Source organism: Caretta caretta, chromosome 27 (genome assembly GCF_965140235.1).
Source record: "Caretta caretta isolate rCarCar2 chromosome 27, rCarCar1.hap1, whole genome shotgun sequence".
NCBI lineage: Eukaryota > Metazoa > Chordata > Testudines > Cheloniidae > Caretta > Caretta caretta.
In genome coordinates, this window is record NC_134232.1 from 13377867 (window position 1) to 13400374 (window position 22508).

The 22508-nt window shown below is 54.0% G+C and overlaps 1 protein-coding gene and 1 non-coding gene across 4 annotated transcripts in view; both read right to left on the minus strand.

Moving 5' to 3' along the window:
* Positions 1–600: 600 nt before the first annotated feature.
* Positions 601–22508, minus strand: part of MED24 (mediator complex subunit 24) — a 35454-nt gene continuing 13546 nt past the window's right edge. For 2 of the 3 annotated variants that reach the window (XM_075123716.1, XM_048830138.2), the window contains exons 8-26: positions 22144–22294; positions 21530–21643; positions 20151–20198; positions 18808–18890; positions 18424–18510; positions 17764–17875; positions 16839–16981; positions 14835–14872; positions 13947–14029; positions 10712–10890; positions 10326–10425; positions 9086–9261; positions 8626–8890; positions 8106–8287; positions 7506–7599; positions 6930–7029; positions 3472–3552; positions 2774–2922; positions 601–2306 (exon numbers count right to left, since the gene is read on the minus strand). In XM_075123716.1, the coding sequence (XP_074979817.1) occupies positions 2190–2306; positions 2774–2922; positions 3472–3552; positions 6930–7029; positions 7506–7599; positions 8106–8287; positions 8626–8890; positions 9086–9261; positions 10326–10425; positions 10712–10890; positions 13947–14029; positions 14835–14872; positions 16839–16981; positions 17764–17875; positions 18424–18510; positions 18808–18890; positions 20151–20198; positions 21530–21643; positions 22144–22294 (2302 nt within the window). In that variant the 3' untranslated portion in view covers positions 601–2189. The remainder of the gene's footprint in view (positions 2307–2773; positions 2923–3471; positions 3553–6929; positions 7030–7505; positions 7600–8105; positions 8288–8625; positions 8891–9085; positions 9262–10325; positions 10426–10711; positions 10891–13946; positions 14030–14834; positions 14873–16838; positions 16982–17763; positions 17876–18423; positions 18511–18807; positions 18891–20150; positions 20199–21529; positions 21644–22143; positions 22295–22508) is intronic. The other variant, XM_048830139.2, reaches the window with a different exon arrangement.
* LOC125626932 (small nucleolar RNA SNORD124) lies at positions 14356–14463 on the minus strand. Its single transcript, XR_007353869.1, has one exon. It is a non-coding gene; the product is annotated as a small nucleolar RNA SNORD124 (small nucleolar RNA).

Here is a 22508-nt window from a genome sequence, read left to right on the forward strand (position 1 = left end):
GGTTTGGGGGCTCTACCTCACTGTATTCATAGATCTTTTTCTCTCCTTAGAGCGGTATTTTTATTTTTTAAATTGATCTTGTATGTAAGAGTCATGGACCGCAGATCTGAAAGCAAAAGGAATCGATACAGTATAAATCTATTAGGCACAAAATAGAGTCCAAAGGGAATTACAGAAGATACAGATTGAGATAATGCTGCTGCCTCTGGGATGGAAAGCGGGGCAAGACTTCAGCAAGTGTAAGAATCCTTTCTTCTTGCAAGCAATGTTGGTTTCCTCTGGTTGGGGAAGGCAAGCTCCGGACTCCCCTACATTAAGGTTGCATTAAACCATTCTACCCCGCTTTCCCGTCGCGATGCATTCCACCAGGAGAGAGGAATGGGCAGATTTTGGGCTGGCTTCATGAACAGCTGGGAAAAGCAGGCAAGAGCCGCAGCACACTAAGGCTGCGTTTTAGGAAGGGGGAGAAAAGCACCAGGCTGAATTGAGAGAGAAGGAGCATTTGAAAGTTGTAGGGTGTGCTTGCTCTTCAGTTTACTGTATCTCAGAACCGCTAGCTCCTTCCTCTGCTTGGCGACAGGAGAGAAATGCCACAGAAAATGATCTGCTCACGGGGGTTTATTGTAGGTTTATTCAAGCCCAGGAGACGCATCATTAGACATGGTACAAGTCAGTCGTAGCACACAACAGGTGTCTTACAGGGTGTCAGAAACACACTGGCCGGCAGAAGGGAATGAGCGTTTCAACCTCCGAAGGCGTGATGGAAAATTCCATGCTGAAATTCCCCCTCTGGCATCACCTGGGATGAACCCTCATTGCCCACGGACTTGAACTCAGCTTGCACCAGGTGGCAGAAGTGAGTCTGGTTCATTTCTGCCCAGGTCTCAGTGAGGGCATGTACTGCGGAGCACCCCAGTGATATCTGGACTGATTGGCAGCACCTGCTCAGGACAGGCCTGGGACAGGGGCTGCAGCAGGTCAGGCTGAGGGGCATCAGCAGAGCTGGGTGGGGGAAGCGGGCATAGCAACAAGGTGGCTCCAAGCCATCGTATTACTTGCTGTCCTCCACAAGCACTAAGTGCCACCTCTTCCCCCTGCAACAGAGCCGTATCTGCCCTCCCTTGCACTGTTCTAGCTGCTTATCTTAGCAAAACTTAGGAAACGGGGTAAATCTAGCAGGAAGCTATTCCCACAGGAATCTGGGCACGCCCTGCCGACAGCCCGTCCCAGACGCACACGGGCAGGTGACATTACACGATGGAGCTAATCGGGACAGGAGGGAAGCATAAATTGTCTGCTGCAACATTTTGACTGCAGAGCCATGGCGGCTGCAAAGTTTGAAGACTCCCAAACCAGCAGAGGATCACGCCAGAGAAGGCTACAGAAGAAATCACCACAACACCCCCTTTTAATCTAGCAAAAAATAGTTATGCCTCCCCTGTAGATTTAAAAATACCACTGCAGAAACCCCTGGGATCTGCAACTCGCAGCAGGTGCCACCTTTGCTACCGACAAGATGTCGTGTGGCTGCTGCTCTGTTGGGTGTTTGGAGACGAAGGCCCATGACACATTTGTTTCAGTCACCGGTCCATGGATGAAGCAGATAAAGCTGCACGTACTGGAGACAGGAAGGCGTTGAGCAGCTGTGGGGTCCCCGGAGCCATTCTTCAGCTCCAGTTCCCGTGTCCAGGACTCAGTCGCAACTCCGCAGATCCAACAGCAAGTGGTGAAATATACCAGCTACTGGGCCCCCAGGGAAACCATCAGTCTCTCAAGATGCCACGTCTTGGCACAAAGGCTATTAGGGAAGTCCCAAGCATCTGGGCTTTATGAGAATAAAAAAAACTAAGTCTTAAAATATTAGGAAAAAAGATCCAAGAACAGCCAACAGCATTCGGCATCAGCAGACGATAGGGAACCACAATCCCACATGGGCTGGAGAGAACGGCACCTCTAACACGCCTAGTGCTGGGGAAAGCTGCTTCTCCAGCCACCCAGGCTGTTCCTGGGAATGAGGCACTGCTAGACTCAGGGTTCACTGGTGACTCGGAGTCTGCTCCACGGCAATGGTGTCCCCCTGGCATGGAGAACAGGCAGGATCCATGCAGCCAGAGATGATCCATTGTCCGCTCCCCCTGGCTTCTGTCCCGCCTTCCCCTCACCCAGCATCGCAGAAGGGGGAGCCGTGTTCACAAAGCGGCAATGGCCTTGGCAGCGACCCGGCGACCCAGGGGCAAGCTGAGATCTGTGATGGCCAGGACAATTTTGGGACTGGACATGGTGGACACTTTCACCAGCTCTGACACCTGCCCAAAGAGAGAGGGGAGGAGAAAAACGGATGACTGAAGGCAGCGTAGGACATGCCAGTGTTCTAGAGAGAGGGCTCAGAATAGCACATGCAAAAGCTACCAGCATGCAGGTCACCTGAGCCAGACGGTGGGACATGAGCCAGACTAGAAAAGGGAGGTGACCCTGCTGCCAGCGGGTTAAGATACAGGAGTCTGAGCCCAAACTCCTGCAGCTAGAGGCAACTTATGGGGCTGCTCTTCGGTGCTAGCAAATCAGGTACCCACAATAACAGCAATGCTTTGCCCACCTCTAGAGAGTCCAGTCAGAGTCCAGTCAGAGGATCTCAATGGACCCCAGATCGCTGGGAGTTCCACGCCACAGCAGGGCCAGGCTTGGGCACTGCAGAGCGAAGCCCATGGGTCTGGCACGCGGGGGGCTGGGTCAGAGTTCTCAGCAGGGGCTGTGGACCAGGAGCAGGACTCACCATTGTGAAGGGCATGAACTGCAGGATGCTGCCGCGGCTGCCCTGCTCCAAGCAGTCCACGCACTCCTCCATGAACCACTGGACGAACTGGGTGTGTGTGCCGGCTGTCTTGGCTCCCAGGATAGAAGAGATCAGCAGGAAGAGGTTTGCTGGAGAGGAGGGGAGACGGATGAGTATTTGTAGCCTCAGGATCAGCTCAGGATTGGCAAAGGGCTGGGAGGTGCCTTCAGCACCTGGGGACCCGTTCATGGGCACCCGCTGTATCAGGGCTCCTGACTCTGCCAGGCTGCTCAAGAGGAGTCAGCACCAGAAGGGCTTTACAGCAGAAAACGTACCCAACCCCTGTGCTAAGGAGACCAGCCAGCGCTCTGCTGCCGCCGGTGGGAAGGGATCCGTGCTGTGAGCCTGCCATGCAGGGACGCAAGCCAGGTCCACGCCGAGGGGAATCAACAGGAGCAGTGACTACAAAAGCAAAGCCAGTTCAGAAAGGCACCTCCCTGGGGAGCCCATACACTGCAACTGACCAGGTGCCGCTCAGCACGACAGGGGCTGATTCCACCTTCCTCTGCTGCAAAGGGAGCTGTGGGCAGGATACCCGACCTGACAGGCCATGCCTGATCCGATCCAGGCCTACACTCCTGGAGAGCCCATGCAACCTCCTTATCAAGTCTGGGGACCAGCTCTCGCTTGGGACTCACCTAGGACTCTATTGAGAGGGTCCCTCATGCTGATGGTGTGAAGCTGGGAGGCAGACAGCGAACTGCTCATCGAACGATCTGCTGCAGAGGAGAACACACCCCGGTCAGGAGGAATAAGCCCACCGGGCACCTGCACTCAACCACAGCTGCCAACGTTCCACCCCAGGCAAGATCAGGGACTACTGCCCCTTCCTAATCTGAACACTGCAGGACCACGGAGAAAACCAAGCCAGACGCACCCCCATCCCTGCAGAGAGGGACAGCCGAAAACTCCTGCTGTACAGAGCCCACTTGCAGGTGTGCTTTGCTCTGCCACTCGAGGGGTCTCCCTCCACCCTCAATGGGGGGCACATAAGATGCCTTCCCCAAACCCTCAATTTTATCTCTAACACAGTGATACTCAGACTTCAGCGGTTCAGGAGCCAAATTAGTGATCAACATTACCCAAAAACGCCAGTCTTGTGAATTCATTGTCTCATTTACTACAATACTATATATCCATATTTAAATGGTATGATAGTAGAAATATTTAGTTTATATATTTATTTCTCACAGAAAATAAGTTAACAGTGTACTGCAAGTTGATAACTTAATTGGTTAATAACACAGTAAAAGCATCCTGCTTGTGTGATGTAATTATTAACCAATCTAAGTTACTAACCAGTGTCTCTTGCGGCTCTTTGCAGCACATTAAAGAGCCACTTGCGGCTCTCCAGGCTCATTCTGCTCTAACACAATCAAAGGCGGAAAGCTCCCTTGAAGCTTTCCCAGCCTTTGGGGGTATTTGGATCCAGGGCTTTAGTTTGGTCCATCAGGCAGAAAGGGGAGTTATGAAGTTCGGAGCAAGATCCAACGCTGGCTCCAAATGCGAGGTGTTAAGATGATCTCTGAAGACAACACACATGTGGATTTGAGTTGCCATGTTAGCCCATTCCAACGCTGGAGTAGGAGAAAACTTGTTTCTGCTACCACGCGGGAAATTCAGACCCACAACACACAAACTCACTGTTTGTTTGAACTCATCACCTGGATTTCTATGTTGATCACCACACTGAGGGGATTGGTTATTGCCCATTGGCTCCTATCGTTAATATTACTGTAGGTCAATCGGATGTATCACAGGATTTTAGGCATTCTTGGATTGGACTAAAAAATGCCATGGCTAATTTTTGGATGTCACTGTGCTTCACTGTTGCACAAGCCCAGATGCTTCCTGAAAGCCAGCGAGGCAGGCAAAGCTTAACAGTGTTTATTACGAAGATGTATCTGTCTTCATTTCCCCAGCAATCCACATCTGGTCTGGTTTGAATAATGGCTCTGAACTGACACTCAGTAAAATCATGATTAACATAAAGCAGTAGAACATGTATATAGTGCCCTTCATGCGGAAGTACTTGATAAAATTCAACTGATGCACATCTTGTTCTTATGGTTCACATCACCAGCACTGAAATCAGCCAGCTCTGGGGTGGAACACAGCAGCTGTTTAACAGCCTCACAACAACACTGCATGACAGGGCAGGGTGTTACTGATCACTTACTTAAATGTCATAACTGGGGACAGGAGGGTTCATAGACACGCTGGGCTGAAAGGGACCTTGAGAGGTCATCAAGTCCAGCCGCTGAGCTGAGGAAGGACCAAGTGAATCTAGACCATCCTGGACAGGCATTTGTCTAAACTGTTCTTAAAAATCTTTGGTTAGGGGGACTCCACACCCTCCTGTGCAAGCCTGTTCCAGAGCCTAACCGCACGGCTCTTTAGAAGGCAGAATTCTAACATCGGAGTTAAAGTTTGACCAAGATACCAGAGTTTAACACTGCAACTTTCGGGAAAAGGACCACGGGACCTAGAATAGCCAAGGCAGTCTGAACCTCGGGTTTACATCTCAGCCAAAAGATTGCCAATTCGACAACACACAGCAGCCCAGTGTCCCTTGTTCAGTACTGGATCGCAGTGTGCTACCTATTGGCTCACCAACCTCACTTCCTACAGCAGCTTAAATTTTCTCTGGAGGTCTCACATCCAAATATTGATTGGGCCTAATTCTGCCTAGCTTCTGAGATCACGCAGGACCGGACAGGTGGCTAAGGATGCCAATAAAAAGCATATTCCCATGCAAATTGCTCGAGAACTACGTGTAAACTCAGGAAGCAGGATTTCCAAATCACTGCTCCATCACAGCAAATTAAAAAAAAAACCCTACATGTCATGGAAAAGGGGAGAAAAAGGCACATTGAAAGAAAGAACAGGAAAGACGGTGAAATAAGGGGAAAACCACACAGAACGTCATGCATGTTTAAACAGCACAAAACCATGAGAAACCACCAGTTTAAAGGACAAGTGCTGAAAGGAAACTACTCAACAGATTGATGGGCTGGAGAATTGCAAGGGCATCTCTGATTCACTTCAGTCGAATCTGAGCGAGCACATTTCTGACCTGTAACATCCTGCTATATATAAGCCAAGAGCCCAGAATGCGTTTCCTGTTGGATCTGTCGCAACGATTATTCATCCGTACACCAGTAACAATCAAATGTTACATTCAAGGAGACTTGTGTGGAATTCTTAAAATTAGCTTCATTTTGCTTCTTTAATGAAGGCCGCGGCGGAGTGAAATTCCACACCCGTACATTTTTACCTGGACGGGACCAGCAGGGCCAGCTCCTGCAGGCACTAGTTCGCCTGCAGCACGTGGCGGGGGGTCTCTGCCGCTGGCAGAGAGCTTTCCTGCCCCATACGCATACGAGGAAGATTTAACCCAAAAAGGACCCTTGTTCTCAAGTGGGTGAGAGACACTGGGGTTAACCAGGTGTTAAAAAGCAGGGCAGCCTTCCTCACACTCGTCCCCACGCAGGTCCGTCACGCATCGTAAGGAAGCAAACTGAGGCACGAGCCCAGCCTTCATTTCTGCTTCCCACCTTTATGGCTTCAAGTCACGAACGCCTCTTTAGTGACGCCTCTAAACCTTCCTCACCTTCTCCTCCACCTGGTCCCCAAACTGGGGTCATAGCACATCCCCCATGCCGTTGCTTACGGCTTTCTGTGGTCTGCCTCTGAAGACGCTGAACGGCTGCGTTCCAAACGAGAGGCAGCTGTCCTGCAGCACAGGGCACAGAGAACGCTATCGCCCCACTGATGTAGAGAGCCTGAATCCATGAGGGGCTGAGCACCCTCCGCTCTCAGCCACCTCAGCTGCACAGATTCACGACTAAGACAAGTGCTTTGCATTGATACAGCAACTGACGCATTCAAATATCAAGCAAGTCACCCGTGAGGCAGGTGGGTCAGTATTAACAGCCCCAGACCAAACAGAGGCAATGAAGTGATTGGCCGAGGTATCGTCGGTGGAGGAAAGTCAGGAACAGAACCAGGGTCTCCTGATGCCCAGGTCCCCACGCCCAATGCCAGCCCACAGGCCACATTGCCTCTGGGAAGCTGGTGCCACAATTTCACTTACTAGGGCTGGACAGAACATTGGCGTCCTCCTCGTTGGAGCTCAGCAAGCGCATAAGCTTGGACGGCTGGGTGTCGTCCAGTGGGAACAGGCTAATGTAATCCTGGAGAGGAGGAAAGCAGAAGATTCAGGCATGGCTGAGCTGGAGCTCGCTGGGCACCCCTAGCACCAGGAAGGTCTCCCGGCTTGGCTGCTATCCAGGCCGGCCTCACAGTCACACCCCTCCCTGGGGGCAGGGCGCAGCACGACTGGGTGAAACCAAGTGCAAGGCATGTGGCCAGGTGGGGGATTTTAACACGCAGCAAGCAGAGGTGTAGTCCAGCTCTGTGCGGCGGGATCACCGCATGCACTTGTGCGTGCGAAAACGGTCAAGAGAACAAACTTTACCAGCCAACCCCAAAGTATCCCCGAGAGACGGCAGCCTTCCCTTTATTAGAAAACCAGCTCTCTCAAAAACAATCCGGCTTCCAGCCCATCCTGAGTGGCTGCTTAAGATGGGTTTGCCCAGACGTGCACTGTCCACAGGATATAGATCCATGCAACCCAGAGACTTTGCACTCCACATACACACACACGTACCTCAATGTCCTCTCGGTGCCTCTTCCTTTGCCTGGCTGATGCTTGGCCCTTGTTGTGGGAGGAGTAGGAGCTCAGGGCGCACCACACAGAGAGCCTAGCGTGAGAATCACAGGAAAGGAAAATAGCGTGAACTGCAGGGGCGGTTTCCCTGGATTCAGTATCACCTCAGCAGCACAGCGGCCAGTGCTCAAGAGGATGTGGGTTCCTGCCTCCATGGCTGGCTCATTGTTTGGGGATAGCGTCATTGACAGCATGAGCTTCCCAACATGACACAGCAGCTTATCGCTTCCCCCTCGCCCCTACGGCTCTCCCCACTGAGCCCCACGCACGCAATCCAGGAGACTTCATGCCTCCTGCTAGCCTAGCCAGATTTGCTTAGTCATTGCTTTGAGCGAGGGAGGCCGTGTCTAGAGCAAGGGAATGGGCAAGCAGGATGCCTGGGTTCTATTCCCAGGTGTGCCACTGACTTGCCCGGAGAGCATGGGTCACCTCCAGCAGGGATCCCCAGTCTTCCCCCACCCCCCAGCTCCAAAAGCAGGACTCTTCGGTACACGTCTGTCAAAGGGCCCCCGACGGAGGCAGGCCGGGTGGTTCCCTTACTTGGCAAGGGCCTTGCCAGGCGGGTCCATCAGGGTGTGCCACTTGGAGGAATCGGTGAGCAGGCTGGGCAGGATGTGGCCCAGCAGGGATAACGTCAGCTGGTGCACGTCCAAGCAGAAGATGGCGTAGAGCAGTTCCACTGCCCGCAGCGTGTGCTCCTTGCGGGTTTCCTTCAGCAGCTCCTAGCGGGAGATAGCGGGGGACAAATCAAGGAGGGGACTGACAGCCCTGCCACTATTGCCATGGACATGGGGATCTCTGGCAGCCATGGCTGTCGCTCCTGCAAGCGACACACATTACCTGTGCACGTCCAGAAAGAGCAGCAAAAGGGAGGCAGCGGAATGTAATGGTTAGAGCAGAGGTCTGGGAGCCAGAACTCCTGAGTTCTATTACCAACTCCGCTGTCAACTTGCCACTTCCTCCAACACCCCTGCCATCTGTGCCTCAATTTCCCCACATGGAAACCTGGCACCATTCTACATACAGCCCACCGGTGCAATGACTGCCCCCCAGCACGGACCTTGACCAGGTTGTTGCAGAACCAGTAGACACCTCCCATGTGCAGCAGCGTGTCGAAGATATGAATGGAGCGACTGTCGACCCAGCCCTTCTCCAGCACCTTGGTGAACACGCCTGTCAGGACCTCTTTGATGGGCTTCTTAGGGGGCAGCAGGTTCCAGTAGGGGATGGGGTCCGTCCCCGTGGAGGGGAATCGGATCTGCGTGGCCGTCTGCTGCAGGACGTCGGCGCACATGTGCTCCAGGATGGAGCTCATTATCACCACGCTGGGAAGCAAAGAGACAAAGGAGCAAGCTGAATGAGAGGGCACTCCGCACCCACAGCCTGCTCTCTGCAGAGACCTCCTTCCAGCAATGTCCAGTTTGAGATTTAAAGCTACAAGAGGCAGGAAATCGAGCCCTCCGGAGACAAGGCCCCAGCCACATGGCTGCTGTCTTTCCCCACATGACCGCCCCCCTCACCGCTCGTTGTAGAACTGCAGCGTGTTCTCGCTTTGCAGGGATGTGGCCAGCTGCCGGATCATCTGCAGCGACTTGTCTCGCTCATCCAAGCCCAGCATGCGGACGTGGGCCACCAGCCAGGCCATGGCACACACGGCCATGCTGCACACCTTCCCTTTGATGTTATCCGTGATTTTCTGAGGGCGAGACACAGGCAAACGGCTGAGGTTCTGCACGAGACACAAATGCTGCCCTGCCCTCTTTCCAAAGACACTGCTCTGTTTCACATCACTGGGGGGTCCTGAAGCAACAGAACCAAATCCACCCCAGTGCAACTCCATCCGTTTCAGGGGGGTGGGTTTCGCCCCAGGGCCTTGCCCAATCCCTGCTGAAGGCAGTGGAAAGCTTGGACCAGCCCCTCGGTGGCAAGTGCTGAAAGCGAATGGTCGTACGCAGCGTTTCTATGGTGCTCTTTCTCCCCAGACTGCAGAGCACTTGATAGACTGGGGCAGGATCAGTGTCGAGATCCCCCAGTACAGATGGAGAAACTGAGGCACAGAGAGGAGCAGCACCTCGCCCAAGGTCACAGGGCAGCGAGCAGGGCAGGATTTTGTACGCATCTCACCCTACCAAAGGGCTGAATGTTTGTAAGTTTTGCTCTCTGGAGGTGTCTGACTGTGGAGGAGCAAGAGATACGCTTTGCAATAAAGCATCTGAGGGAAATGCCCAGTGGGGAAAGCTCCCACCAAAGAGCAAAATCTGGACCCCACAATGCAGGACAAGAGACTCGGTCCTAACCGAGAGTTTACACCCGCATCCAGTTTCACTGGCATTAGACACTTACATTGTGAAGGCTGGTACCACTGAGCACGTGACAAACAGATCACACTTATGGTGAGCGGTGATATTCCAAGCATGGTTTCTTTGTTTTAATTGAAGGCTGATGAAAGATGCTGGATTGACTGTTCTAGAGACGGACATCCTTGTTTACCAGGCCCGGTAACCCAGGGTTCTCTCTCTCACCCCTCCACCCCCACCCCACTGTGCTGAACCCCTATCCTGGAGGGGTGGTATTCAGAGCAAGAAGGGCATTCGGCCCTCAGTGTCGAGACCCGCTCAGGCTTCGGGTGAGTCTGTGAGGCGAACATTTGCAAACCTGCCTTCTGGAAACACCCAGCCCAGGGTGGTTTGTGCCGCGGCTCTACCCCCGTGGGGCAGGGCTCCCCTAAGGTGCCCGGGGAGGAGCCAGTGGCACGGCTACCTGGATCGACTCAAAGGTGAGCACTCCATTCTCCCAGGCATTGAGGATCTCCAGGATGGCCGCCGAGATGCTGAGACATACCTCGTGCCACTTCATTTGCCTGCCGGGAGGGGGAGGGGGAAACAGAGGGAGACCCGGTCAGGGGCACAGGATACCTTTAAACGCTCACTCACCGCGACCCTACCAGCCCGAAGGGGCAAGTCACGTGCTGGCGGCAGCGTGGGTCCCACGGGCAAGCCGCGCTGCTGGCCATCAGCCTAAGCTGGCTTCTGGTAGAATGGGCTCAAGCAAACAGCTCTGTTGGGAATCTAGCTCAGCCCAGGCTGGAGTATGAGTGGGAGTCGGGTCCCCCCCCCCACCACCACACACACAGGGGAGCTACGTACACCAGCTTCATTTCCGAGGAGCTGTTCAGCAGAGCAACCAGCGATTCCACCTTGGTGGAGTCAGGCCGGAAGCAGGGATGATCTGGGTTGAGGATTTTCCCCTCCTCCGGCATGCAGGTCTGCATCCAGGTCTCGAAGAACGGCACCTCACCCGTGGGGCTGGACTCTGAGAGGATCACCTGGAAAGAGGTCCCAAGCAAAGGCCCCCTAAGAGAACGCGGAGCAGCCCAGCCAATGCACAGCTCACCACTGATGCAACAGCAACACACAGTGGCCAATGTGGCTAATGCCAGGGGACTATTCCTGAGGGAAAGGCAAATCTCCGTGGTTCTGGCCAGTCCCAATGAGGCGAGTTACTCTCTGCCCTTGAAGTGTCACTCTCCCATGGGATTCTCCTTCCCTTCCTGTTGTGCTCTGCACAGACCGCACATTCCACCCCAGAGGTGGCTGCATTTCAGTGACGGAGTGGAAGCAGGTCCTACGTCAGCCTCTAAAAAGTACTCTTTGGATGGAGGAACGACTGCCACCAGGACCTGGCGTATCTGTCACGAGCAAGGATTCTTGCCCTGCCAACTCCTTGGGTGCAGAGTGCCCCCAAGCCCTCCTAGGGAGCATCCCTTGCTTCCCTACAAACCAATCACTCCAGGTCCCTAGCAATGTTTTGGATAACGACTTCCCAATACACCTGTGCACAGGAAATCCCGGCAGTGAGGTAGCCAAGGATTATCCTGGGCTTGCAGGAGCCGGGATGTTTGCATCAGGCTGGCCTCCGCGCCTTCGGTTTGCTGGTGTGTGGAGCTTCCCCTAGGCCCCCCCAGCCCGGTGAGCTGGGACAGCACCCTGCAGGCTCTCACAGCCCGCGGTTAGGAAGGAAGCAGGACTGGGGGAGGAGCCGAGAAGGAGCCAGGCTCTGCTGCACCGCGGGCCAAGTAAAGGATGGAAATACCAGAACGCAAATCAGCTGCAATGCAGCCGAGCTCCAGGGACTCCAGCTGAATCAACCCACAGCACAAGGTTAAACCGAAAGACACCCGTCTCGGGAGGAGCCACGCCTCCCCCAAAGAGCAATTCCCTTGCCCAGGTATCTGCCCCCTTTAACGTTCTCTGGAAGCAGATCTGGGCGTGTGCGACATGCCAGAGGGCTGCGAACTGCTCGGCTGTAGGCATTGCCTCCCTTGGCCCTGCTGCTTCATTGGCTGTATGGTACCGTCACGGGGGGCCTGTGGGAGTTCGGCTTTTAGAATCTCCAAATGGGAGACACGGCTGTGAATTTCCCTGTTCAGAATACAGGAGGCGGCTGCCTGGCCCACTGGCTGGACTGTGCACTGACATACAATGGAGCGGGGTTGGATTGCGGAGTACGGCTGGCTCCCAAGCTGTGGAGATTCAAGAATACCCGTATATTTCCCTACCGAGCATATAGGACTATTACTGCGCACTGCCCTAGCCTTCTAAGACAACACAAACAGTAAGCAAGGCCCACAAGGCCCCGAAGAGAGACGTTAGGATTACTTTAAGCAGCACCAAAATGCAGCCACCTCTGGGGTGACATGCCATTGCTGTTCAGCAGAACCCAGCCAAGCTGCACAAGACTTTATGATGGAAAGTAATTAACAACAAAGCCAACTGAAGTGGCAGGGTGAGTTTACTAGCAATCCTTTGTTCCTTTCTATCTCCTCTCTCCAAGGATCTACCAGTACCTTCCAAACATTACTGAATTAATCCTCACCGCACTCCTGAGAGGTGGGCACTAGAGACTGGGAAACTGAGGCAGAGAGCAGGGAAGTGGCTTATTCAAGGCCACAGAGAGAGTCAGTGGCACAACCAGAAACAGAACCCAGGAGTCCTGACTCCCCTGTCCTAAGCTTTATCCTCTGTAAGTTAGAAAAAGGGAGATAGGCTGGAAATTTACCCAGAATAGAGAGGTTAACTCCCCAAATACAAACATATTTAATAGCGGGGAGAGAGTTTCCCTTACCCACCCCTGGAGCTGCTCACCACTAGACTGTCTGTACGGTATTCATACAGGCTAGGACAATGCTGCATCCTTACCCAACTGGGGACCTGGGGGCAAATGGGGGAGAAACAGACCCCCCAGAATCAAACAGGAACATGGACAAGCGAAAGAGCTGGCGTCTCTGAGCCAGCGTTAGTGCCTTCTTTCATGAGCATGACCATGTTAACTGTAGTTGCACAGCGCCCCCATGTGGGCATCCTTATATATTAATCTCAAAACTGAGCAGGATGAGAGGATTCAGAGATGGAAAGAGACGTGGTCGATCACTGAGCCCATCTCGCCAGAGGTTAATCCGGACCCAGCTCTAGGAAACAAAGCAGGAGTGGGAGGGGATGGTTTTTTCTATCTCCGACTCCTGTGATGTTACAAGGTTACGCCAAATGCCCACACTCTGTGGGTCTGACACGAGAGGCAGCGAGGGGAAGTAAAACGAACAGAGTAAACCAAAGTCAGGAGCGGCCATCGATTTTCACAGGGTCACAGACTTTAAGGCTCTGATCATCTGATCGGACCCCTGCAGGACATTCAGCCAGGGATCCCTGCAGCAGATGAACCATTCTGTCATGCCCAACAATAGGGGTGGCCTCGGTTTGGGGGCGCCCAGCTGGCAGCCCCTTGACCTGGTTTTCACAGGTGCTGAGCACCCGCAGTTCACTTCAGCTGGAGTTCTGGGTGCTCAGTGCTTCTGGGGAGGGGAAAAGAAAAACCATCAGGCCCTCAGCTAGCAGCTGAAGACAGCAGCCACTGACAGACTTTTGGCTGGAAGTTAATTTCATGCGTCCGTTGGCCCGAGAGCAGAACAGAACAGGAGTTCCCACAGCTTCCAGGACTCTTGCTCTTTCCAAACCCAGCCCTCTCTTTTCCAAGCTGAAAGGAAGCAGGTGAAATTAAATGCTCCGATGATCTCTGCACAGAGAGCCCTAACGGGATGCTCCCAGCGGGTCACCATCTGTGGCGATCAAACCCACCACCTCTGGATCCAAAAGCATGAGCTTCTGTCGCCCAAATGAAAAGACCCAGCTCCGTTAGATGCGCCCTCTATGTGATCCAGCCACCAGAGGGACACCAAGAGGGACACAGCGCATTAGCCTAAGCTATAGAAGTGCTGTATGGTCTGAGCTCAGGTTTATTCGTTCAGGATCTCCTAGCTGGATGGCACGAGGTCAGGCTTCCTGGAGAAACCGGTCCACAGAGCCACACGCACGGGGGGCAGCCTACCTCAGAGCCGTAGGTCTGGGCGACGTGGCACAGCATGAGGAAGGAAATGTCGAACAGCAGGGCCCTGACAGAAGCCGCTTTGGCTGTGGAGGAGAAACCAAGCCATTACCAGAGGAGCTTTCCAACCCCAGTTCGCCCAACTCCTTCCCTCAAGGCCCCAGTGGGATGCTGTGGAGGGACCTCCCCCACCCCACTGCACTGGAACATGCTGCCTCCCGTGGGGGGCTGCTCCTGCCAGCAGGGAGAGCAGGTCGGTGCTCACACCACCCAGATCTCCTGCATAGCGGCCTAACCTGAGGGACCAACACGTCCAAGGGCAGGGAACTTTCACTAGCTCCCACCCCGCATCCTGAGCTTGAGACCCTGCTGCACCACTAAGCGGCCATGGAGCCTGGAGCTAAGCCTTCCCTCCAGCCAATGGAAGGTCAGAGCATTTCACATGTTTAATCACATGCAAATATATTCATAATCCTTATCTTGGGTCCTGTGCTCAGACATCATCCCTTCCAAAGAGGGAGAGGCTAAGGGGCACTGGCAGCAGGCCAATCTCCCCCTCCCCCCGGGGAAGGAAGGGGGACTCATCTCCCCCACCCCCACCTCCATCACAGAGCCCCCTGATCTGCAACTGAGCTGGGGACGAGCGGCGGGGGCTGCAGGGCAATGCACACGTGCTGCCAGAGAGGATAAAGAACCCCAGTGAGCCCTGGACCCTGCCAGAGGGAATCAATGCCCCCTTGTGCAGGCCCCTGGCTGGGACAGTGCTTTCTACTGTTACACTACGGCATTAACTCTTTCAGACCGGGGGTGCTCTATGAAAGGGCCCGGGCCCAGCTCCTCCACACTCAGTAGTAAGGGGCTCTGCAGTTCAAGCTGCCCTGTCACACTTACAGCCTTCTCCGCTGATGTGCTTGGTAAATTCATTCAGCCTGAAGAGAGGCAGAGAAAGAAGCAATGAAGCGCCATAGCCGAGGGTTCGGTCTCTGTGGCTGGTGAAACTGAAACCTCTTTATCCCTAGGGCAGGGAAGGCTGCCCACACCAAGCCTCCTCCACCCTCACTTGCCACAGCAGCTCAGGCCCAGCTTGGACCCTCTCCCCAACCGGGGCCAGCCTCCCAGTTCCCATCGGCTCCTTTCTCTGCTGGCTCCATGGCGCAGGCCCCGTCTGAAGATGGAAGGGGAAGGAGACCAGACGCGGGGCTGGGACTCTGTAGGCCTGGGTTCAGTTCCCAGCTCAATGACATGTCCCCTCTGGGCTTCCATTGCCCAGGGTAAAATGGGAATGACCCTTGCTCTCCCCCACCCATTGCCTGGTCTGGTTAGCCTGGGAGTCCCTGCTGTTAGGGTTAGGGTTAGAGGCCCCAGCCAACCTGATCTTGGCCTCTAGCCGCTACTGCTCCATCCATCAATCCTAGCAGAGTAACAGCATCTGCCACATCTGACATGGGTGCACCGAACAGGGGGGATTCAGGCTAACCCAGGAGATGGCACCCTGTACATTAACACACGCACACCTGTTCTAAGAAGCCAGCACCACATCAACCCGACCCACTACCAGACCCCAGCTGCACTGGCTGTTTGGTTCGCACTCTCTTTTCATATGCTTTAGTGGTTTGAAGATTTGAATGTGTGCAAAATAAAAATGACTCCAAACCCCAAGCCTGGGTTCTGCCCAAGACTGGTCTGACTATAATAACAATTCCCAAGAATGATTCCAGCTGACAGGCAGGGCTTTAACGTGTCAAAATAGGAAAAGGTCCTGCTTATTTATATTACCCCAGTGCTTGGACACCCCAGTTCGGATTATGCTGGGTGCTGCACAGAAAACAAGTGAGAGGTATTCCTCTGCCCCAGAGCTCACAATCTAAATAGACTAAGCCCGTCTACATTAGGAGCGCTTTGCTGCTACAGGAACACCAGTATATAAATCTCAAGAACGCACGGCTAGCGTGGACGCAGCTAAAGCTGCACTTTCCTGGTACAGTAAAAGTGCCCCACGCAAACAAAACAGGCGATAATCGGTAAAAGTGCAGCGTTGTCAGTTTAGCTGCATCTACACTAGGGGCTCCTGTTGGCACAGCGAGGTGGGTCAGGGATCACATCCCTGACTGACATAGCTACTCTGGCAGAATTTTGTAATGTAGACATAACCTAAGGAATGGAGGGGAAACTGAGGCACAGAGAGGGGAAAGGACTTGCCCAAAGTTGCACAGCAAGTCCACAGCAAAGCTGGGAATAGAACCCAGAAGTCCTGACTCCAAGTGTATGCCCTGTCCACTGGGCCCGGCTGCCTCAAGTTGGCTTACCATGTGCACTCCCACATCAGCTGGTTTTAGAGTACACGAGTTCAACCTCACAATTCTAGCTACTTATTTTTAATGCACCATCCAACACCGCAGCTTTTCCCCTGCCCGCCTGGGGACAGCGAGGGATTTTAGCGAGCAAGCAGAGTAGCAGGGCTGTTTGTTTGCGATATCATGGCTGGGGCAGGTGGATTTTGTGCCTGGGTGGTATGTTTCCAGCACAAGAGGCTAACAAACCCCCCCGCATAACGATCTGAGCTCTGAACATCTGCAGACCTATCCCGAGATTGCTGAAAAGCACTGATTAAAGACACGTTCTCAAAGCACCACAGGGGGCTTTGCTGTACAGCTCCCACTGCCAGCCGAGGCAGATGCGTGACCAAAGCCGGCTGCGTTGCTGCACCCATAGCATGAGAGGACACAAAATACAGATTGATCCAGCCTCGTTATATCTCCTGGATGTTTGCGGCCACCTGCTTCCCTCGTTTTGCTCAGAGGTGGGAGGTCTGAGGCACAAACAGGTGACACAGCTGACATGACACCCCGCGCCCAGCGATAACCCAGCACAGACAATCTCTCTGGAGTCACTCACTTGATGAACTTCCGAGCAAAAGATTTCAGCTTCCCCGTCGCTGCTGCAGCTGCCAACAGCAGATCCAGGCTCTTCCCAGACAGCATGTGGCCCAAGACGCCTAGTAGCCCCTCTGGGGATTTGGAGTGATCTGCATCCATGGTCTAGTGAAAAAACGGGGGGCCGGGGAACAAAGCAGTTTTAAACAGTGTTATAAAGCGGCTGTAGAAATCTGGGCATGACTGGAGCTCTCCGATTGGCTGTCGGTAACGCCATATGCAAGTCAGTCCTCATCAGAAGCCCCGTGGTTCTGGTCTACATGAGAAAACAAGAGATCCCGTCTCCCCAGAGGGATAAGCCCTGCCAGACGGCGCTCTAGCGTTGCTCAGCCACCACCCAAGGAGAGCTGTCATTACCCATAATCCACCACCGGTTGCGGCTCAAGTGGGACCTGTGGGACAAAATGTACTTGCTGATTCAGAAGCTGGGGAGCGGGGCGGCCCTAACAATGCAGGGAAAGACTGCATCCGCCTGCGTGAGCTCTGTGTGCATTATCCAGAGAGAAAGGAGTTGGGAGCAGGACGTACACAGAGCTCTCTGCCTGCAGAGGCCTGAGTCATGCTGTTACAGCCCAAGTGCTTGAATATGCTGGATAAGGTCACCGCTTCCAGGTGTGGCTAAAGGGGTGGCTTGGCATGGGGAACAGCCCCTCTGACTCTTACAGCCACTACAGCAGAACAGGACACCCGTCGATCCCAATGGCGCGACACAGGGCTGCTGGCTGCCAGCTGCCCGCAGTGAGCCTGCCTGCAAGGCTGACTAGAGGTGCCGCCTTTCTCCCAGCACTGGGAGAGAAACTGGAGCATTACAGCCGCTCACAAGCGATCAAGGGTCCCAGGTGTCCACAGCGGTCTGGGACAGGAGCGAGGAGCACTGGGGAAGTTACCTTGAGGATGTTGGTGACAGTGGGCTCGGCTCTCAGGATGAGCCCCGGGTTGGGCTGGATGTTGGCATTCTCTGCCGATTTCAAGCGTGGCGCGTGCTCCCGGTCGGCCGTCCTGGGGGAGATATGCACGGAGATGAGGGAATCAGAGAGGAGGGGCCCCCTCTTTCCCCTGCTTTCCAAACAATGTCCTTTGGGTCTGCGATCCCCCACTCCCTTCACCAAAGTGTGCCATCTACACCAAGCGGGACAGGGTTAATACAGCCCGCGGGAATCCAGCACCCACGCCCCTCCCCACATAGGGAGCCTGTGGCCAGCCAGAGCAGCAGATCTGAGCCGAGGAGGCAGTTCCCTGGGCTGACAAGGCCCCCTTCCCTCCCAGTCCCCATAGTGTGCTCAGCAGAGACCAGCAAAGGCCTTTCTCTTCCGGCTGACACACCTAGGGTCTTTTAGCCCCCGCCTCTGACTGACTCTTCCTTTAGGGTTTTGACGTCTGGTTAGATCCAAACTGTCCCGTTAACTTCCTCATAGTGGAATAAAGACACCCAGAGCCCCCAGAACCCAGTGATTCCCCAGGGAAAGGGATGGCAGCAAGACCCAGCTGCTATCAATGTGCAGGAATTTCACAGGGGAACTCCCAAAGCGGCAGAGCTGGGGGCCTACCGTTTGGCGACCAGGTTGGTCATGTTGGCCTCAGACAGCAGTCCCTGTTTGCTACACTCCTGCAGGAGCAGACTGGTACAGTCACAGCTGGAATTGAGAGAGATGGAGCTAAGAGCACAAGTTTTCTACTAGATATTAAACCCAGGACACAGGCCAGTTTACCCATTCGGGGCTGTGGGGCTCCTCCGGCATGAGAGACACGCTGTCCCCATGGTTCTGCACGCAGCCCAATGGTTTTCAACAGAATCCAGTCATTCCCACAGCAGCGAGGAGGAGGAAAGACCCCGCACATGGCATACAACAGCCGTGCCCTTCCACATGCTTAGGCCCTTTCCCCTGGGTGCTCCGAGATCAGGCGCAGACACGGGAGGGAGAAGCACTTACTTGCATCGCTGATCAGCTTTGTCCAGCAAAGGGGTGAGTTTCAGCAGGAACTCAAAGGCACAATTCACATCCTCAGTGAAATCCTGCAGCCACACAAGAGGCAAGAGCTCGATCAGACCTCGCTTCACAAGGTACAAGAGATTCTTTCAGCTGAAGCAACAAAGCCACTTAGAAACTTGGGCTTGATTTTGCCCCATCAGCTGAATAACTCTGCACAGCTTCACCTGGTGGACCAACAGAGTGTTGGCTGGTCAGTGTGACGTTAGCAAAGGGATGGATTATCCTGTGGTGCTTCTGGGACACAGGGAAAGCTGGGCGGCCAGAATCTGATGTTCAGAGGTGCCGCCTTCCACTGAAGTCACAGCACGGCAGGAACACAACCCTCAGCAGCAACAGGAGCGCCAGACACTTGCCATGAAAGTCAGGCCCCAACCTCCGCTCATGCATTACAAGCTGACATCCACTGCTCAGCAAGGAGAGGGAGGAGATCCTTAGAAATGGGTTGGGTTGGTGTTTTACTGTGGAGTTCCCAGCCCTCAAAACAAAATCACCCACAGAGATAGCAAAAGAGCACTGTGGTAAATGATAAGAGCAGCCAAGCAGGGATGACTTGTGACCTCTGGCTATAAACCTTCCCCCAAGGGGTTTCAGCCTAGACCAGCTATCACAGTGGTACCCCATCCTCCCATCACACCCTTGAGGCCAGGAGTTTGTCTCCTCCCCCGGTTATGTCTCATCTTTTAGACTGTAAGCTCCTTGGGGCAGGCAGTGCCCTTGGCCGCATGGCCCCGATGTTGCCGAGACCTACACACATGCTTATGGTTACGGACACGAGGGGACCTGCTGACCAATCAGATCGTTCCTGGTGCAAAGCTGAGCACGGGCCTATGTCTCTGAGGGAGCAAGGTCTATATTTGTCTAGTACAACAGAGCCCCAAACTGGCTGTGGGGTGGGGTTACACAGAGCCCCTGCTACGGGGGGAAGGACCACCCTGGTATGAGAGGCACATACAACCCCGGGCAGAGTTTCAGAGAGTCCCTGAAACAGAGGGAGGTAGGAGGGTGGCAAGAGGGATGCAAGGAGCCCCTGGTGTGTACAAGTTCAGACGACACAAGTTACAAAGCATGTGACCTCCCAGGCTATTAGACCGTAAACTCTTTGGGGAAGTGATTGTCTGCTACTCTGGGATTGTTCAGTGCCTAGCACAACAGAGCCTCCATCTCATCTGGTCCCTGGGCACCTCCTTTACAAACATGATCTCTGTGTGTGTGTGTATTGTGTGTACACACACACATGCACTGTAAATGATCAACACTAAATACCAACAGTCACAGCAACTCACCTTCTCTCCCTGGGGATATTTCTTTAGTTTAACCAGAACCTGAGGGATCTGAAAGAAACAGTTTTTTAAAACATTCAGATCTAGCCCAAGAGATCCTGGGTGCAGAGACTCAGGCTCATGCAGCACGATACGTGGCTCGCACCCAGGCATCATGGCACAAGACACCAGCCCTAGAGGAAACACCCCTAAGAGCTGCCCCACAGAACTGCACCAGCGACCCATCTAGTCAATGCCCTGGGACCATCTGTTCCCGAGGAAGGTGGGAGGAAAGCCCCCTCGTGGACATTTATGGAATCACCCACACAGAAGGGAAGTGTCACAGTTTCTTCCTAACCCATCTCTCAGAGCTGAAGCAGGAGTGTCTGTTCATTTCCATTAGGTCCCTGATTCCCTTCACACCTGTCAGTCCCAGCGGAGATTACTGGGGATGAGATGGAGGAATACGAAGTTGGAATGTGTTGAGCTTGTTCTGGGGTCAGTTCCCGTCCACCGTCCTTTTTTTTTTTTTTAATACAAAAAGCGGACAAGAGCTGGGACAGGGGATCCAGGGCCATAGGCTGCTGTTTACATTGGGGAGAGGGGAAAGAAAGACGCTAAACACATAACCTTTCAGTCTGCCAAGGACAAAGGAAGAATGTGAAAAAGGAACAGCACCAGGGTCTTAACACAACACTTATTCCCCCTCTAATCGAAATCAGACAGTCACTTAGCATTTATAAAGCATTCTGCAAGGCTATCACCCCTGCTTTACAGATGGGGAAACTGAGGCGGACATGGCCAAAGCAACATGGCAGTGCTAAGAACAGAACACAGGTCTCCTGGCTCTCAACCCTGTGCTTTAACCACCATCCCCACATTGTACACCGGGACCAAAAGCTCCAAGGAAAAAGGCGTGACGCATGGGGGGGAAGGAGGCAGAGAACCTACTGAGATCTGAACCTTGGGATCATCTCTCCGTTGCTGAGCCAGCTCTTGGCTGACAAATAAGATCAGGGCCTCTCTGCATACAGCTGGATAAAGTCAAGCCAATGTCATATCCCACAAGGGCGCAGGTTCTCCATTAAGCCAAGACCAACCGCGCTCCACAGCCAGAAACAAAGTGACACGAAAGCTGTTTTGCTAAACTAAAATAAGCCTGACAAATCAATGTTTGGTGGCTCGTGTAAACGGATGCTGCCTGCAGGCTCAGCCTCCGAGCCTGCAGTTTAACATGCTCTGTACAGCTGGGGCATGAAAAGGGTCCCCAGGTGTGGGGGGACGCCGTGGGAGAGGAGAGGTAATTGCTCGGCCAGGTTTTGGTGCTCAGCAGGTCCTGGGGGAGCCAGGCAGCGACAGACTCCGGGCTGTCGGCTGGGGCAGGATGCAGGACAAGGGGTTACCTTAAGGAAGGTGAAGGCCGTCCATTTCAGCTCCTCCGTCCCCTCTGGAGACTCGATCAGGCCCACAAAGCAGGCTTTCCAGATCTCCAGCACAAAAAGCGGTGAGGGAATGCGCTACAAGTGGGATGGAACAGATCTCAGACCCAGAGAGTCCAGTGTATGCCACCCCCTCCACACACGCACCCTACTGCATGGGTCGTCAGAGGGGATCGAACTGTGAGCCTCTTGATTTAAAAGCAGGTGTGTCTGCCACTTGAGGAGTAACCCCATTCTCCACAGGCAAAAGCAGACTCCTAAACCTCCTACACGGACCAGCCAGAAGGGTGGGGCAGAGACCCACCTGGCATTAATGCGGGTGACACACAACTGGATTTGGAGGGAGTCATACTTCCCTACATTTCTTGCGAGATCAGGGGCCAGCCTCGGCCTCACCCCCTCTGTGCAAGCCAGACACCAAGACGAGAAGTGACCTGCCAAGGCCAGACAGATTCAGCGCCACAGCCGGGATTAGAGCTCAGGAGGCCCGGCTTCCAGTCCCACTAGGCCACACTGCCTCTCTGAGTCAGGATTCACCCAGGACAGTGAGAAAACAAGCTGCTGCTCCTTCACTGTACCTGCATCCGCTTCACCATCATCAGCTGTTCCACGAGAGGCTGGGTCTCTCCTGTGAGGTTCATGGTTCCTTCCAGCAGCACCACGGCATGCACGGTGGGGAAGCCGGTTTTGTTCAGCTGCTCGGAGTGGGCCGAGAGCATGGTGGGTATGCTGCAAAAGAAGAACAGTGGTAATCGGGCAGGGGGCTCAAGTGATGGTGGCGGAGACCCTACACCCGCCAGAGCTGAAGGTCATTGGGTTTCAACCCTCCCCTACGCTGCTTCCACGTCTGGGTCAGGATGGGCGACGGCCCTTAGACTCTTCTCTGGTTTGACAGACGAACTTTTGGTCACTGGTGTTTAACACCCTGGGCTCTGGGCAGTCC